This window comes from Lissotriton vulgaris, chromosome 6 (assembly GCF_964263255.1).
Source record: "Lissotriton vulgaris chromosome 6, aLisVul1.2, whole genome shotgun sequence".
NCBI lineage: Eukaryota > Metazoa > Chordata > Amphibia > Caudata > Salamandridae > Lissotriton > Lissotriton vulgaris.
This window is the reverse complement of record NC_141694.1, coordinates 897,322,502-897,341,080: the sequence shown is the minus strand read 5'-3', so window position 1 is coordinate 897,341,080 and position 18,579 is coordinate 897,322,502. Positions and strand designations below refer to the sequence as shown.

General features: G+C 46.3%; 1 protein-coding gene across 1 annotated transcript in view; it reads left to right on the top strand.

Annotated features, from left to right (window-relative positions):
• Positions 1 to 18,579, top strand: part of ACOXL (acyl-CoA oxidase like) — a 1,104,726-nt gene that overhangs the window by 276,068 nt on the left and 810,079 nt on the right. The window contains exon 3 of the mRNA XM_086926889.1: positions 888 to 971. Coding sequence (XP_086783015.1) covers positions 888 to 971 — 84 coding nt within the window. The remainder of the gene's footprint in view (positions 1 to 887; positions 972 to 18,579) is intronic.

Sequence of the window (18,579 nt, the reverse complement as noted above, 5' to 3'; positions counted from 1 at the left end):
ATGACGAGCTCAGCTCGTCATCAGCACAGCTCAACTGTGCATCATGACGAGCTGAGCTCGTCATCAGCATCGAAAGGGTTAATCAAGGGCCTGCTTCAGCAAACAAAAGAAACAACTAAGCCTTAGCTTCAACACCCATTTCTGCTTCCAAAAAACATATTTCTCGTAATCCTCCCTGGTGGAATTTTCTCGCTTTCCCCAAAAAACAGCTGGGACATGGTGCACAAAGAGCTTCATAACTAGCCCAGTCCTCTGGGTATGAAACACCTCTGTGATCACAGAGTCGCAGTTCCTTCGCTTGCATAATGCTTGTTCCCCCGTGGGATTATTGTGGTATGTACGTACAACCAACCATATAAAGCGTTCTGATAAAAACCGAGCATGGGTGCATTTGCTATGGCTCAGGATTTCTTTATTTTGATTCATTTAGTGGTATTAATTAAGAGAGTAAATTATAAACTGAAGTAGCGTTTCTGATATGTGCCTTGATTTTTTTACCGACATGTGGCACAGAGTATTTTAAACACTGTGCTTAGTATACCAGTGTATTAAAATGCAACTTGCATCATGCTTGCTCTCAGACTCATTTTAGTGTTATTCCGAAAGACTGGACACAGAAGGATCTGTCGTGTAGAAGGCATACTGTCGGTCCCATCAAACGTCTACGGGCTGTTACTACATCAGATGGAGAGATGCCACTGAACCAGAGTCCCAGAGTAGTGTAGATATGTGGGATGAAGTGGGTTGTTTTTTGCCAGAATCCTTGGATGGTTTTTGTTTATTTCACTTAAACTGTTGTGATGGCTTTTGCAGACTTTGTTACTATACAGGTGCATTGTATTGTACATTTCTTTAGTGCAACCTCCTAAACAAATGTCATCTTTCAGTTGGACAGAAAAAAGAACTTTATCAATAAAAGCCTTATCATTGGAGAAGTTCTGTGCACAGCGGACATGACAACCGGCGTAAAGGTAAGAACTGTAATTGTTTTGTATATTTTTGATTTATCAGTATGTAAATATCCAATGTTGGAGGAATCCTCTAAGAGCCTAGTGTTGCACTGTTAATTCTCAGCCGGTTAATTCCATGGTTATGGAAACCTTAAGAAGAGCGGAGTGGTGGGTGAAGAAGGAAAAAAACACTTCTGTAGGGCAAAGGATATTGGTTTAAATGATAAAAGGAGAATTTTTTCTCCTGGTCGCTGCTGGATCTAAAGAGCTTGTTAGTTCTCCAGTCTCCTCTTGATGATTCTTCCACACTCTGCGCGGTCTGCTCCTCCTCCTGCTCGCTGTACACTGCTCTTCTATGCTCCCCTCCATCTTGCTTTCCTATGATCTGCTATACTTCTCTCCACCATCCGCTCCTCTTCCCATGCCTTCACTGTACTTTGCTCTCCGCTTCTGTTCCTCTGCTCTTCTCTGCCTCTTCTGCAACACTTCCAAATACCTTTTAGATACACAACCTTCCATCATCAGGTATGAATTGGGTTTTCCCGTTACTGCCTGCATGCCTGTGCCTGTGCTTTAGTCTGTTATCGTCTCATGGATGGAAAATGTACATTTCCTTGATAAGTCAGTCTCAGGAGGGTAAGCTTTGCACCCGGTGAGGCAGGGTACAGGCCCTGTCTCATCTAATTTCAAAGTGCTCCCCACCTGGTTTTTCAATTCTTAATGATCAGCAAGATTCACTATGTGACTACCTTTCAAAATCTGCATGTGGACCCGAAACACTGGTTCACGAGTATTGTACCCAGCCATATTTAAAGCATCTTCTTTTTTAACCAAAGTACTTTATGCTTATAGTTGGGATTGTGCAGTCAAGAAGGGCAAATAATGAGTTCTCAAAAAAATTATTGATTTGAGATGCAAGGGAAGAGGACTTAAAGGAATGCATCATTGTAGTGATAAAATGCAAGCCACCCTTTTGGGATTCCAACTATTATGCTGAGATTGGTTTAAAGGAAAACACATAGAAAGGCGTAGTTTTTTTTTACAGTTGGTGTTATTTTAGGGCAATTTAATTCTTGTTAGGATTCAAAAGTATTGCAAAACTCTTCACTTTCTGAATTTGGTCCATTGCGAGTCACTCATACTCATTTCATGCTCTTGACTGACCATTTTTGTGAGCGCCCTGAAACCTCCTCCAGAACCAGGCCATTGGGATTTTAACGGTGGCCCTCCCTAGGATGTTATTAGGCAGCTTACTCTTGGACTATATTCTTTTGTATCTGGATTGTTTTACAACTCCGCCGCATCACACAGTCATCTTTCCTCTGCGCGTGAGGTTTAAATCACCTGTTTCATGTGCTCCCTTTTAACCTCAATGATCCTTCTGCAGAGCTGTTTTTGTGCTTAAAAACATATTCACCGTATGTCTTGTTGCAGAACTCCGTCTTTGTTGAAGCTATATGGGCGCCCTATGTTTAGCAGGCTTTGTCTAATAATCCCCCAGCCGTAGCTTCCGCCTGTTTCTTTGTGGTGTGATCTACCATATGTTGATCATAACTAGGACACCATGGGCAACCATCTTCGACCAAATCATTCCAACTCTCTATAGGTAATCTAGTGTTAAAAACCTATTTTTTTCTTTTAATACAGTTTTTATTGTGTTTAATAAACAACACCAAGCATCACAATACCTCTGGGCAGGACAAGCGAAAAAGGTATATGTGTGTGTGTGTGTCAGCAGTTAGCACCATGGAGTGGTTAGAGACCACCATGGGATCCCACTCAAGTGTATATGAGAAGTCAGATGTTTACTTCTTTCTGGGGTCTACTGCATTTTAAGAAACACTAATTGTGAGACTCTGGTGAGGACACTCGGACTTCCGCTTCGTATTCAAAATATACAATATCTAAAAACAGTCATGGAGATCGTCCGATTACTTTGCATCAATTCCCACTTTAGACCTATGGCTCTGCTCAGCCAACTACTATAAAAAGTTATTTCTGATGTTCCCATCAAGGGGGCTTAAAGTTAGCCCTCTAACATAACACGCCCTTAAGACACTTTTTAATTATAAAATTGGCAAAAACGAATGACTGCTTTAGCCTATGAAGATGTATTTGTAAATATTATCATGAGCTGCCCCCCTTATGTGAAAATGAAGTGAAATATATTTTTTAAAGTGAAGTGTTGCAATTGCATAACATAGAATATGTCACTTAAGAAGCTCATGGTGGCACTGTAGTGAGATCGAGAAAAATATATTATTAGAGAACATCTGAAGCAAATGGAAAGTAACATGTTGTGTAGACTGAAAGTGTGTGTTGTCTCAGGTTATTTCATGAAAGCTATAGCCCACTCCTTATAGCCGGCACTTTTATGTTGCCGTAATTGGAGCAAATGTTAGACTTTGCAACGATCAACACTAGTTTGGACAGCCCCTTATGGCCTCCTGTCAGAGGTCACACATGCTTTAGAACCTGCACTCTGTGTTTCGTTACCTTCTCCTATCTAATCTGTTTCACAGTGTTGAGATGACAGTCCTGGGAGCTATAACCTGTGGTCTTCTGGAAAAAGGGCACTTATACCTCACAGCCTCAAGGTCCTAAGAACCTTTTAATATTGATAACTTGGACGTTTTAATGAACACCAGGAGAACATTGGAAAATGTGGGCACCTTTACACTATCTTCAAAAGAAAGACAGTCGCTCAAGAAGATTACAAAATGGGCCTGCACACAAGAGTTAAATTTAGGGGGAAATGCTCAGGTGCTAGACCACACAGTTGGCAAACTGCTCACGTTTAAATTAACGCTTAATACAAAAATATAATAATGATAATGGTAAGATGTTTAGCTGCAGCACTGATTTTTTTCACACAACCAAAAATTGTCTCTCACAAATTGGTGTTTCTTTCTGAGTAAGGCATTAAGAGCTTGTGACAAAAGTTGTTTTTCTTGTGGAATCGTGTAGACCCTCACTTCCATTGATACGGATCTATTGTCATTTGGCAGTGTTACAGAACTACATTTTTTGAGAACAAGAATGCCTTTTACGAGTCAAATAACACTAGTGTAGAGTTGCTACAGACTTCCAATGAGAAACCGTGTTATGCCTGCCATAATTTAGTACACTATGAAAAGCCAGTTAGCTAAAGACTGTTCAGTATATCCGCATTTTCTGTATGGTCATCCCAGATTTTTTGCCTTTTGCAGGACTCAGTGTTTTTGCTGTCTTTAGAACTCTGTGCACTTACCCCTACTAACAAGTACTAAAGGACCTGTGCTCCCCTTTAAACATGGTTGAATTAGCATATTCCTAATTGCCGTGTTTTACTTGCCTATAAGTCCCTAGTTTATGGTACAAAGTGCACTCAGGGCCTTGAGGTTAAATGCCACCAGTGTATTGCATCACTGTTGTGCCATCATCTACACTGGCAGTGCAAACGTAGTTTCAGGCCTATCCTTTGTAGCCTTACTGTGGCAGTGTAAACACAGCTACTCTTTTAAAAAATATGAATAAGTCACTCCCATGTAGGCATTGCAAGCGTTAAAAGTAAAACATGCACAAACTTAAGGTTGCCATGTTCTTACAGTGGCTAGCACCGAAAAGCTATTTTTCATTGTGGTAGAAAACAGATAAAAATCCTTATATTGTTTATTGGGAATGGAATTGGCTAGTAAAATAATTAAACAACTATTTTTAAGTGTTATTAAAAACGAATTCAGTGGTTAAGTCAGATTTTTAAGTATATATTATGGAAAAGTAACTTTCAGAAAGTTATCTTTTCCTGGTTTGAAGTTAATGAAGGCTAATTTGCATTTGCTCTCCAACTTCTTCCAGGCTGCGATTAGCATTTCGAAAGTTGGGAAATGCCTCCACGGGGCAGACAATAGACTTACCTGAATGGGCTGACATGTCTCCTTTGAACCTTACAGAATATGCAGGATTGAGGCTGAGGTTCCTCTATTTGACAGCACAGTGTCAGATCCTGCTTGACAGGTCAGCTGAGCCACATGTCACACTTGAAAGTAAGAGAACTGGATGGCAATACAATTGCTGTGTATCCATCCTCTGGTTGCTGAAGGACCCTGCTTTATCCTATTAGACGTTTCCCTCTGGGTTTTACATTTAACACGCGGGGCTCACTTGAAAGGAAGGGAGCAGGATGCCAGTACAGTTCTTGTGTATCCACTGTCTGGTTGCTGGGGAATCCTGCTTTTGTTTTGCCCGACTTTAGTCTGTGGATTTGTTGTTTGTCCAGGGGCTGGTTTAAACAGGAGTTGAAAAGTGAAATTTACCCAATTGTTTAGGGCGTGCTCAAGCGTAACTTCCACCTAATAGCTCGTGCCAGCCATAAATGTTGCACCTCCAGGCACTCACTTCAGAACCCAGCCTGACTTGAGGAAGAACAGCAGCGGACCGAACCTGCTGTCTGTGACTTAAGAGGAGCCATGAAAGACTGAACCTGCTCGTCTTGTACCCAAGACAAAAAGTGGACTCCAGCGATCATAAGGCTGTTTGTCTTGTTAAAGCTACCGGGATACAACATGCTACAAGTGGCCTTTCCTGCACCTACCCAGGTTACTAGGGGAAACTGGACCTGAGCTGGACCCTGCTACTGCCCTCTATCTGACACCCTATGAACCTCCAAGAGCCTCTCCTTAGTGCCTGGAGAACTTTAGAAGTATACTCCTGTGGTGTACTGGGACTTAAAGAACTAACAGCCAGATTCATGAAGCTAAATTGCGATCGCAATAGCTGCCAAAAAGCTATTGCGATCGCAATTGTCTAAAATGGTATTCAAGAAAAAAAATTGCGAATTTGCTAAGACAGAATTGCGAAATCGCATTAGAATTCGCAGAATCCCGGTAGTAGCCCAATAGCGAATCTGAAATTGCGAGAAACCACGGATTCTGCGAATAAAGATGCAAAATCGCAATACAATCGCAATCGCTATTCAAGAAAAATCGCAATTTGCGAAAACCCCAAAAATCGCTTTTTGCGAGGCGCAATTTAAGGACAACCCAAAGCAGGTGGTAACCATCAAAGTAAAATAAAAAAATATTTGAAAAACCGTTTCCCAATCAGTAACAGGTGTTGGCCTGACCAAACACACTTAAGGAGATGCAGCTGCAGCATTAGGAGTCTCACAATGCCAGGACTCTACATGGTGGTCAGGCGGCGAAGGCTACAGCGAGCTGCACGGAACAGACGTAGGATCCAGGAGAGGATATTCCGCCAGCGGGTCACCCTGCTGAGCCAAACCAGAGAGCAAATATACGCTAAGTACCGCCTGAATGGGCCAATGATCATCAAGCTAATTCAGGACCTTGACCCCCTGATGCAGCACCCAACAAGGCGGACCAATGCCGTGCCCACACATGTCCAGGTATTGTGCAGCCTGCACCTTCTGGCCTCTGGAAGCTTCCAGGGGATAGTTGCCGCTGCTGGGGGGGATATCCCAGCCCACCATGTCCCGCTGCCTAAGGAGTTTCCTAGATGCAATGCTGACCCAGCTACACCACCACATAAAATTTCCCACCAGCCAACAGGACTTGGATGAGACCAAGCATCAATTCTACAATGTTGCGCAATTTCCACATGTGATAGGATGCATTGACTGTACCCACATCCACATCTGCCCACCAGCAGAAACGGAATACATGTACCGCAACCGCAAGTCCTACCACTCCCTCAACATCCAGATGGTGTGCAATGCTGAGACATACATCACGGACATATTGGCACAGTACCCGGGGAGCACACATGACTCCTTCATATTCCGGCACTGCGGCCTCCACACACGACTAGCCAGGGGAGACTTTGGTGAAGGACACCTACTTGGTAAGTACACTTGCCCCACAATGTTACACTGTGATGAAGTAGCTGCGCTGCACAGGCACTCACCCTCTGCTCCTCTTATTCAGGTGACAGTGGCTACGCTCTCCGTGAATACCTCCTCACCCCATACCTCAACCCTGCTACACCACAGCAACGGCGTTACAATGTAGCACACATACGCACAAGGAATTTTATTGAGAAGACATTTGGGCTACTGAAGAGCAGATTCCGCATACTGCACAAGACTGGTGGGGCCATGTACTACAGTCCTGATGTCTGCTGCCGCATTGTGGCTGTGTGTGCAATACTACACAACATTGCTACCAAGCGCCGGATTCCTGTAGAGATCTCTGGCAGTGAGTCGGAAGGGGACGACCGGCCACCTGCACATGCGCGTCATGCTCGCGGGGACATCCTGCTGAAGGACACAGACGGCGCAACCACATCACAATGAACTGTTTCTAGTGCACCCACTCCCCTCACCCAACAATTCACAAATGCATGACAATGGAAATAATGACAGGAGGCCGATGTTCAATGCTTGAATAAATATTATTGTTGATTGCACAATAATAAGGAATAATTGTAATGAATTACATGTGAGTAGTATTGTGCCATACTGCTCAATGTTATAAAAACGACATGCTTCTGTCATCAGCATGTCCCTGCCCATGGATTGAAATGTCATGTGCGCCTCCGGCGCGCGGCACCCAGTCGCCTCTCAGGCTCCTCCTTAGGCAGGGCACGTGAACCCGCACTGGGCCTGCTGCTGCGGCGTAGGACACCGACCTGTGTGGCAGACAGGGTGCTGACACTCGAGGTCCCCTCGCTTGTGTCATCCCCACCACCATTGGCTGGGCCAGTTGGTTGTAGTGCCAGTACAGCACTGGTCACCTGCTCAAGTACACGCGCCACATCCTCGCAGCATTGCACCATCTGCATCTGCATTGCCAGAGACCAACGTGACAGCTGGGAGGTGGCATTTCCTATCACGTAGTTGGAACGCGTGTAGGCAGAGAGGCGCATGAGTAGCTGGCGGTGGCTGCGGCGGGCGTTGTTGCGCTGGTTGATGATGGCCGCTGTGTTTGCCTCCATGGCAGTTGTCATCCGGTCAATTCGATCGGACACATTGGCAACATTTCTGCCTATGTTGTGCAGCTGAAGTTGAATAGCACCTTGGCGTCGTGCCTGCAATTGATGCGCGCGCAGCATGCGGCGCTCAATACTGAGCCCTGGCACACGCACAGCCATCGCCATCCTGCCGGTGCGTGCTGTGCTCTGCTGCGGCTCCCTGACATGCCTGCTGTGCTGGCTGGCCACAGTGGGTGTGCGCTGTGTCGCAGGTCTACCAGCACCTGATGTTGATGGTGCCGCTGGTGGTGGTCTTACAGCTGGCAATGGTGCTGTGCCTGATGGTGCTGGCGTTGCTGGTGGTGGTCTTGCAGCTGGCAATGGTGCTGTGCCTGATGGAGCTGGCGCTGCTGGTGGTGGTCTGCATGGTGGCAATGGTGCTGTGCCTGATGGAGCTGGTTGTGTGGATGTTTGCTCCTCCTCACCCTCAGGCTCCTCTGATGCTTCATCTATCTGCAGCCTCTCGCTGTCACTGCTGTTGTTGTCTGCGCCACCTGTGATGGAAAGTGGATGTAGATTAATTGCATGTATCTTTCACATGTGCAGTTGCTACATGCATGCTGGCTAACATTCCCTGACTGGCTGTTGCATTGCGTACATTGGGACATGTCTGGCTGCATTGGAGTTTTTGTACATTGTGGGCAGACTACATGTCCCACAATGCAATTGGGCATGTCCTGATATGCATGGGTTGCATGACTGGGGTTGATTATGGGAGGCTATAGTGTCATGGCCATTGTTAGGGGACAGGGTCGCAGTCGCATGCCACTTACCTTGGGTGGGTCGGGATGAGTCCAGAGGGATGACCCCAACACAAGCCTCACGCTGCAGTGTGTCCTCCACACGATCCTCCAGGGGGGTGTTGGGAGGGACTGTTGGATCTCCACCTCCAGTTGCAAGGCTCTCACCCAGCCTCTTTTCCACCCTCTCCTTGGCACGACCTCGGAGGTCGTACCACCTCTTTTTGAGGTCGTCTATGGACCTCTGTGTCACTCCCACTGCGTTTACTCTGGCGCGGATCCGCAGCCACAGTCGCCGTTTCTCGGCCTCAGGCACCCTCCTGGAGTCCTTGCCGAAAAGTTTGGTGTGGTCTTGGCAGACTCCATCTATTAGATGCTCCAGCTCCTGCTCTGAGAATTTTAGCTTGCACTTGCGCCCGCTGTCACTGGGCCCTGCTGCTGCATCCTCTGCCATTACTGCAGTCTCCAATATCCAAAATTTCCAAGTCTGGAGGTGTTCTGAGAGGAGCTCTGAGTGGTGCTGCTTCAATCTATGCCTCAGTGTTCTCAATGGGGGAGGGAACTGCCTGCTTCCTGGTTGTGATGTCATCACTGTGCTCGAAATGCGACTTCCCGTTTTGGCGATCTCGCTATTAGCGAGATCGCAATTTGCGATCTCGCTAATTGCGAGATCGCTATTCCTACACGGAATTGGACGGATTTAGCGATTTTTCTGCGATTTTGAACAATCGCTATCGCCTTTTGCGGCCGGTTGCGATTCGCTTAATTTTTTCGCAGTTTTTGATTAATCCCATTCTGCGAATTCTAAATTGCGATTCGGTATTAATCGCAATTTAGAATTCGCAGATTTCGGTTTTCATGAATCAGGCTGTAAGTCAGAAAGTAAAATTTTTGACCAGGACAAACCTGGTTGGTGAACCTGACCGCGCTCCATTGCAGTCTGCCTCAAATTGTGGTTAGGTCCCGGTCTACCGGAGCCAGTGACTATCATTGGCACTTTATGATTTTTGGTGCTATTTCGACTTAAATCTTTGGCAATTCATGTCTTTGGTTCCCTTTCTTGGACTTTAGTCATTTTGGTGTCATTTTGTTTATTAAATTGTACTCTTGGGATTTTTATTGTTTTGCATTTTGATTTTATTACTATTTTGGTAATGCGTAAATACTTTTTATATTGCTCTAATTTAAGCCTATCTTCTCTGTGCCATAGCTATCAGGTGTTGAGGTCAGGTTAAGTTAGTGGGTTTATCGGTTCATCCTGACATGGGTTGTGATTGCTACTTAGACTGCAATAGTAATTCTCATAAAATAGAGCCAGGAGCGAGAGATAAACTGGAAAAGTGAGCTTTATCTTAGAATTAGACAAGGAGTTACCGCTGGGAAAGTTACTGGAGAAATTTCAGACCTAATAGGAAACTTGTTTAGATTTTTGGGGTGTTTAAAAGTGTGAGGGAATAGTAGTTTAAAATACATTCCTCTGACCAATGGGAGAAATAGTCATTCTTGGTTTCAGCTCCTAGCCAAAGAGTCTAAGGCTACTCTCGGCTACGATTAGGGCAACCTCCTAATGAGAAGAGATGCAAAAAATAGGCATGCCTAACTAAGAGTAAAAAATGTATGGGACTAATGTCAGCCGAGTGCTGGTGGTGGACATCTTTGATGTAATCTGCCTTTCTATTTACTAAAATGTTGCAGTGTTTGGACACATTTGACAGATTTTTTTTCTATTTCTGAGTGTTTTGTTATTTGCTTATGATAGAACTTAGTATGTTGAATGTATTGTGTAATAGACTTTACACATTTTATTGTTCATGATGAGAGCTGCCTAACATCTGTTAATACCAGGCAATCCAAGTTTGGTAATTTGTTTGCAGAGAGGCTGCTTGGAGTTAAGGGACACTTGGATTGGGATTTTGGGAAGGGTGTCTTTTGTGTGTTTGTGGGGTTTAGGCTGTAAAGGTCATCTGAGAAAATGTGAGTTTCCAGTGATTTAAGGGGCTTGATAGGTGATTGTAAAATAAACTCAGGTGCCTGCTTTCCCAGCACACAGCTCCATAGATCAGGCAGTACTCTGCCCGTGCTTCTGTCCGCCTCAGACCGCGGTTCTCGCCCCAGCCCTCGCCTGCTGCTGCCTTAATTTCTTCATTTTTCTTTTTTCTTTCAATTCCTGCTGGACTTTTTTCCCTCCTTCGCTTTCCTTATTTTTACCCTGTTCTATTCTCTGCGCTTCCTGCCGCTGCTTCCCTTCGCAGCCCCTCCCGCTCCTGCGTCTTCCACCGTTCATGCCTCCCAGCTGTCCTGTCCTCCCCCTGTCTCTACTTTAATGCAGGCCGCTACATGCGGAGTTGAGCGAAGCCCCTTGGGTGCCTGCTCTCCCAGCGCGCAGCTCCATAGCTTAGACAGTACTCTGCCTGTGCTTCTATCCGCTTCAGACCGTGGTCCTCGCCTGCTGCTGCCTTAATTTCTTCATCTCTTCATTTTTCTTTTTATTTCGATTCTTGCTGTACTTTTCTCCCTCCTTTGCTTTCCTTATTTTTACCCCTGTTCTATTCTTTGCGCTTCCTGCCCCTGCCTACCGTGACCCTCTTGCTCCCACGTCTTCCACATTTCCCGCCTCCCAGCTGTCCCTCCCCCGACCTCTACTTATGGATGCCGCTGCGCGGGCGCACTACTGGTGTGCCAAAGGCAAGCCTGTCTGCGCCCATCCGTGACCCGACAGCCACCAACGCCAGTAGCCCTGGTCCTTTGACTGTCCCACGCTACAGCTCAGCTTATCTCCCGCACTCAATGGCAGCAAGAAGAACAACTGCAGCTCTCCTCGCCCCTTCACCTGCCGGAACTGCTATCACTCCTTCAATACCGCCATAACCCAGGACACTTCTCCACCGACCAGCAACATATACACCCCAGACCAAACCCTGCGATGCATCCTCCTCAACGTATGCTCCCTCCACAGACATGCCACGGAAATCTTTTCCCTCCTCGACAGCAGCTCTCCCGACGTTGCCTTTCTCACTGAAACATGGACAAGCGCCACCTCTGGCCCGACATCGCGATTGCCATCCCCGAAGGATACAAAACCACCCAGCAAGACCGCCGAAACCACCCCGGAGGCGACATCGCCATTGCCCACAAGGCCCACCTCTGCCTGAGCATGCTACCGAAGGGCCCACAGACTTAATGGAACACCTCCACTACAAAATACAGGTCAATCTGACCACCACCCTACTAGGCACTCATCTACCGACCCCCCCGGACCCCGCTCATCTTTCTCAGACTCCATCACTGACTTAATCACACCACATACCATCACCTCCACAGACTGCATACTGCTGGGAGACCTCCACTTCCACCTCGACAGCCGCCAAAACCCTAACTCCATCTGCCTCTTGGACAATCTCCACTTAATCGGACTCAACTATATCTTACCAAAAACCTACACACTCAGCAGAACACACCCTCGACCTTATCTTCTCAGCAGGATACTCCATCTCCTTCAGCCACACCTTCGAACTCCCCTGGACGGACAACCACTGCCCCAACTTCACCAACAAAGCAAAGCTCCTCCGCAGATGCCCACTCCAGCACCAACGCAGAAACTGGAGCAAAATATCGGACGAGCAACTGGCCACCACCCTCAGCGACTCCACGCTCACCGCCTCAGACAACGACCCCACCACTGCCACCCGCACCATACACAAATGGATCACCGACTGCGCAAACACCATCGCCGCCCTTGATAAATCCTCCACCCCTAGCGCCAAGAGGGCCAGCTGGTTCTCCACAGAAGTCCGGGAATCCAGACGTACCTGCAGACGTCTCGAAAAAATATGGAGGAACTGCAAAAACCAGCAGACCTCGACAACTATAAAACAGCCACCACTGCCCACCAAAAACTAATCAGACATTCAAGGAAGAAGGCACTCCAAGGCCGAATCTCCGCCCACGCACACAACAGCAAGGAACTTTTTGGCATCATCAAAGAGTTACCTCAAACCAACAGCGAATCCACCAACATCCCACCCTCCCAGGACCTCTGCGACAAACTCAGCACCTTCTTCTATCACAAAATCAAGATCATCTACGACAATTTTGAGAACAAAAACCTCCATGAGGAACCCACTCCCACCACCTTCAGCACCGCTCAGTCAAAGCTAGACAGCTGGACCACTCTCGGCATCCAAGACGCCCTAAAGACAATGAGGATCACCCACTCAGGGGCCCCCACGGACCCCTGCCACACCACATCTACCACATTGCCGCAGATATCATCGCCCGAGCTATAAAGAATCATCAATCAATCCTTTGAGACTGCCATCTTTCTCGACAACTGGAAACACGCCTAGGTCAGCCCTCTCCTAAAGCAACCATCGGCGGTCCCCACCGACCTCAAGAACTACAGACTGATCTCCCCTATCCGGCGAAAGTTCTCGAAAAAGCAGTCAAGAGCCAACTCGCCTCCTTCATCGAGGAAAACAACTCCTCGACTCCTCCCAATCAGGCTTCAGAAAAAACCACAGCACAGAGACCGCCCTCATCGATGCAACTGACGACATCCTCTCTCTCCTCGACAAAGGTGAGACTGTGGACCTCATCGTCCCAGACCAAACTGTGACCTTGGACACAGTCTCGCACCATCCCCTAGCCCGCAGACTCCACAATGCAGGAATCCAAAAAGCCCTCAACTGGATCTGCTTATTCCTCTCCGACAGAACAGAGCAGGTCAGACTTCCTCCTTTCATCTTAGAGCTCACGCTAACCACCTGTGGAGTCTGCCAAGGATCATTCATAGCCCTACATTGTTCAGCGTCTACATGGCCCCTCTTGCTCCCATCGTCAGATCACACAGACTCAACATTGTATCGTACGCAGACAACTCATCCTCTTACTATCCAACTAACCCAATATCTCGCACACAACTTTCAAGAAGAAATGGAAGCAGTGGCCAGATGGATGAAGAATAGCTGCCTGCAACTGAACACAGACAAAACCGAAGTCCTCATCATAGGCCCACATCCCGATGCATGGAGCGATACCTGGTGGCCCCCAGCCCTCGGGAAACCACCCCACCCAAAGACCATGCACCCAACCTTTGAATCATCCTGGACTCCAAACTCAAAATGCACCGCCAGATCAACGTCGTCACCTCTTCCTGCTTCCACACCCTCCGCCTCCTACGTAAAACTGTCAACTGGATCCCCCTCGAACTCAGGAAAACCGTCACCCACGCCCTCATCAGCAGCAGACTGACTACAGCAACACACTCTACGCTGGGATCAACTAGCACCTCACCCGCAGATTCAGATCATCCAGAGCGCCACCGCCAGACTAGTCCTAAACCTACCGCGCCACTTCCACATCACCCAACACCTGCGGGCACTACACTGGCTCCCCATCGAGAAGAGAATCACCTTCAAGATTCTCACCCACACCCACAAAGCCCTTTTTAACACCATCCCTGCCTACATGAATCATCGCCTCTCGCTCCACGCACCCCAAAGATCCCTACGCTCAGCCCAGCTCTCCCTTGCAACAGAACCATGCATCAAGAAGACCAGAACAGCAGTACGCTCCTTCTCCTACCTCTCGGCTAAGGCATGGAACTCCCTCCCTCTCCATCTCTGCCAGACATCCAACTCTGTCCAAGTTCCTGAAGGACCTCAAGACCTGGCTTTTTGATGAATTACCATGAGCGCCCGGCCCGCACGTACCTGATAGGACAGGGAACCTCTCCGACGCCACCCCTGAGTACCGAGGAGCAGCGCACACACCCCCTCAGCGCTTTGAGACTCATTCGAGGGGGGTAACTGAGCATTACCAAACCTGATTGATCGATTGATTGATTGACTCTTATTGTTTTGCACAGTGATTCGCTTAAGGGCATCAGGGCATTCAAGATGAAAAACAAAACCCACATATTCAGAAAAAGAGGCAGCACAACACAACCTTGTAATATAACAGGCTATTGTTGGTTGCTCTTGTTGTGTCATCATGTCTGTAGACTGAAGGCCAGGTGCCTAGTTTTTGGGAGTGCCTAGTCAAATAAACGTGAGATATAATTATACTAAACATTTATTAGGTACACCTCATAAACTGATCTGTCTTCTGGCATATACATAATTAGTACTATTGCACTATTTTCTAATTCTGTGTTGCCTAATGTTTTGTCAATCTCAGTATGATTAACAACTCCATAATTCCTAAAGGAATCCAAACCTTTCATTTTCATGTTACATTCAAATCTTTGTAGTCGGGCCTCAGCCCATTGAGCTATAAAACCATCTAGTTGTCTGCAATCCAGCAAATGTTGGTAGATATTTGTAGAAGGGCTCAGATAAAGACCTGCAGGTTTTGTTATCACACACAAGGTAGTCTTCATGAGGGGTTTGATCTAGAGAACATGGCCCCAAAAATGCAATTATCTGGAGCAAGCCTGGCACCATACGATGAACTTTCCTAGGTTAAGTTTGAGAGTACTTAGTCATCTAAACACACCTTTCACTTAAGGTGAGACTCACAGTGATTAGGTGTGAATAACCTCTGAAACTGCTCTTTCGCTAGGAGAGTCTCAGCAGGGCCCCATGGGAACTTTTTTTTGTCTGAGCAGGATGTTAATGCTAGAATTGTCAACAATGAATACTCCCCTCATCAGTTTGCATTTGATGTGCAAGGTAGGAGCTGTTTTATAGAACAAAGAGCAGTTGAGAACAGAGAGCAAGTAAGTTCCTCTACCTGGCACTCTCAGTGCAATCTGGAAGCCAGACTGGCAAAGAATTGAGAGCATCCTTTTGGTCTTGCCATCCGCCAGTCAGAATATGGCAACCTAATAGACGAGTTAAGAAGTGTTACTCTACCATGAGACCTATCCATCAGCTGCGTTATCAGTGATGGAATGCCCTAGATTTTCACACCTTTGAAGTATCTGGCACAGGAAAGTTTGGTCATGAGGAGAGAGATGCTTTGGCTGGAGAAAGAGCAAATGAGGTATTGACCTAACCACTAGGCTTTGGACTGAGAGATCTGCCTGAGTGAACCAGAGCATTGGGAAGAGCAGTACTCTCTGCAAAACTCTGTTTTTGAAGCATGGATGTTAACACCAGGTTACCATTCGGCACCTGTGTCTCAAATGTTTTTACATTTCTTCAGGTAAACTGTGAACGACCAAAAAAGTTTAAAATGTCCTTTGTTGAAAGGTTATAATTTCTTGGCCATGGCTTTCAATGTACATTTCACAAGACTTCTTGCTATTGCAAACACTTAAAAAAAAATGTAATCATTATCTGGGTTGGCTTAGAGTATAAAAGCCTTGGTTATTTTATTGGTTTATTGCAGGTAAGGTGTTCATAATAGAATTGGGAAAATAAAAACTCACTGTGGAGTGGTGTATACAGTAGATGAATAATTACAGGAGTATTATCTTAACAGGGAAATTTACAGGGAACTAAATTTCTCTGTTTCCATAGAATTTCTCGAATTCTTTATGGATTTGCTGGGGAGATTTAGTGAACCTTTCCTCATGATGTGCACATTGTATATTTTGTCATTTGTTCCTGTTATCTTGTATATCATTTGGCATGATATTACATTGTTTTTAGATGATGAATCGGATATATGTACTCTTGAAAAGTATACCTTGGGATGTTTTTTAAAAACCAGAATGAAAAAATGCCCATGTTAGAAAAAAGGTATACAATAGTGAAGTCAGCCAAAATTATTGGCTGGCCGACGTGCAATAGTGATGCTTGCAGTGTCTCAGGTTCATGGTTATTTTTGAAAGAGGAGTGCTAGAAATTCATCTTAAGCCCTTCGAACTATGTAAAATTCAGAATCTGAAATTGTTCTGGTGACTTTTTGGCCACTTTCTCCTTATTCCGTTGGACTTCTGTTGGGAAGGATATCAAGGTCCACTGAAGCTTAGGCTAGAGCATTTGTGAGTATAAAATGTGTCAATGGTTTTGTGCCTGGTGGGCAATGACAACCCCTCTAGGGGGTAAGCTGAGGGGCAAGACAGTAGAACCATCTTCAGGATTATCAGAGCCATGGCCCATGACATTCAATGACTCTTCCTGATCTTCAAAACTTGAGGAATCCACAGGCAGATACTGTATACACCAGAAAAAGTGTTACAGACAGTGAATAACTTGTTTATTTGGACAGTTAGGCCTTTCAGAATGGACACTGCCAGCATGTTACACCCTAAACTGGAGAAGTGCTGGCATTCCCTCTAGCTAATCAAATACTCACAAGTCGAGAGCTGTGGGAAAAAGAAAGGGCAGAGGGCAGGGAACAGAAGTCATGAGGTGAGGATGATGTAGGGAGAGGCTGCAAATGAAGAAAATATCAGATTCTTACTAAGGGTGCTGTGGGGTAGTGAACGAGTAATCTCAGGAAGAGGTTTTTTCAGAAGAGGGTAAAGAACATATATCCCAGTACAAATAATTGCAGAGCTGGTTGAGCACCTAATGTAGACATCAAGATTCAATTGCAGGTGATGCTGTCATCAGTGAAAAAAGGATAAAATATCCATCATGTGGGTGATAGTAATGCACATAATGTGAGCATCAGAGGTAAGTTAAGATTTTGGTGTGTGCTATGCAATTGCTAAGTAGTAATATTAAGGGACAGAGGAGGCGAAGCATGTACCAAAGCCATTTAATTCAGCTACGACCGCCCTTTCAGTGCCAGTTTCGAAGATACCCTTGAAGCCATTTTGAATTAGAGATACTAGGGGCTGAAATCCACCTTGGTGCCAGCAGCTCAAAGACCATCTTCAGTGGTGAAACACTCGGCACTGAAGGGGCCAACCTTCTCCACCCCCGAAAATATCAACATCATCCAATCCTCCAATGCCTTCAGGATGAACTTGATGCCTGACAGCAGTGGATCCCCATCTACCCACAGACCAGTGAGATCCTTGCTCAGCCTGTTCTAAAAGCTAAAGACTCCGCTGCTCCCCAAAAGGAAGCTGACCTTTGAGGAGCAGCACCTAATATCACATGGCGGCAAGACAGAGGCACTAGTTCCCCACCTCCTCCACCTCGTCAACCTCCACCTCACCTTTCTCCTACTCCTCCTTTGCCTGCTTCTCCACATCTCCCTCGTCTTCCTTCACCACCAGCACTTCCTGACCCTTCGTCTCAATCGCCATAGGGGTCACCACAATCTGGGTTTGGAGGTGACAGTCCAGGATTTCCCTCATGATCCTTACAACACACCTTTAGACTGACAACCTTAGGATGCCGCATGGGATGGTTGACGTCGACCCACCTGAGGATACGGATCCTGACCTGTACCCCGCAGAGCCTGACCCACCCATCGGCACCTCCTCCTACCATGAGGTCCTCCATAGGATTGTCACATAACATAAGGTTGAGATGCATAAGCAAGTGGAGGATGACTATTTCTTATTGGAGACGTTCTCTTCCACCTAGCGCTCTATACCGTGCCACCCAATGCTTAAGGAAATGCTTATGCCTGCTACTGACGTCTTTAAGGAGCCTGCAAAGGCAAAGGTTAGCACCCGCTGGGTGGATAAGAAATATAAGCAACCCCCCTAAAAAGGTAACTCAGACCTGTCTTCGCAGAGTCTGCGTGTAGGTTGCAATTTCCATGTCGATTTGGCCAGTGCACACACTTGCTAGTCCCTAACTTTCCCTTTTCTTACATGTCAGGCACCCCTAAGGAAGGCCCAAGGTACCCCTGTGGGCAGGGTGCAGTATATGTGAAAGGTAGGATATGCCCTGGTGTGTGTGGCATGTCCTGATAGTGAATTACAGCCCATTTCGTTTTTCTCTATTGCAAGGCTACCTGTTCCCCATGGGGCAGAATGGGAAGTTTGTTTATAACCTCTTATAAACATAACTGGCCCTGGGAACTAGGTAGGAAAATAAAGTTTAGTATGCCTGAACTCAGAATCTGTT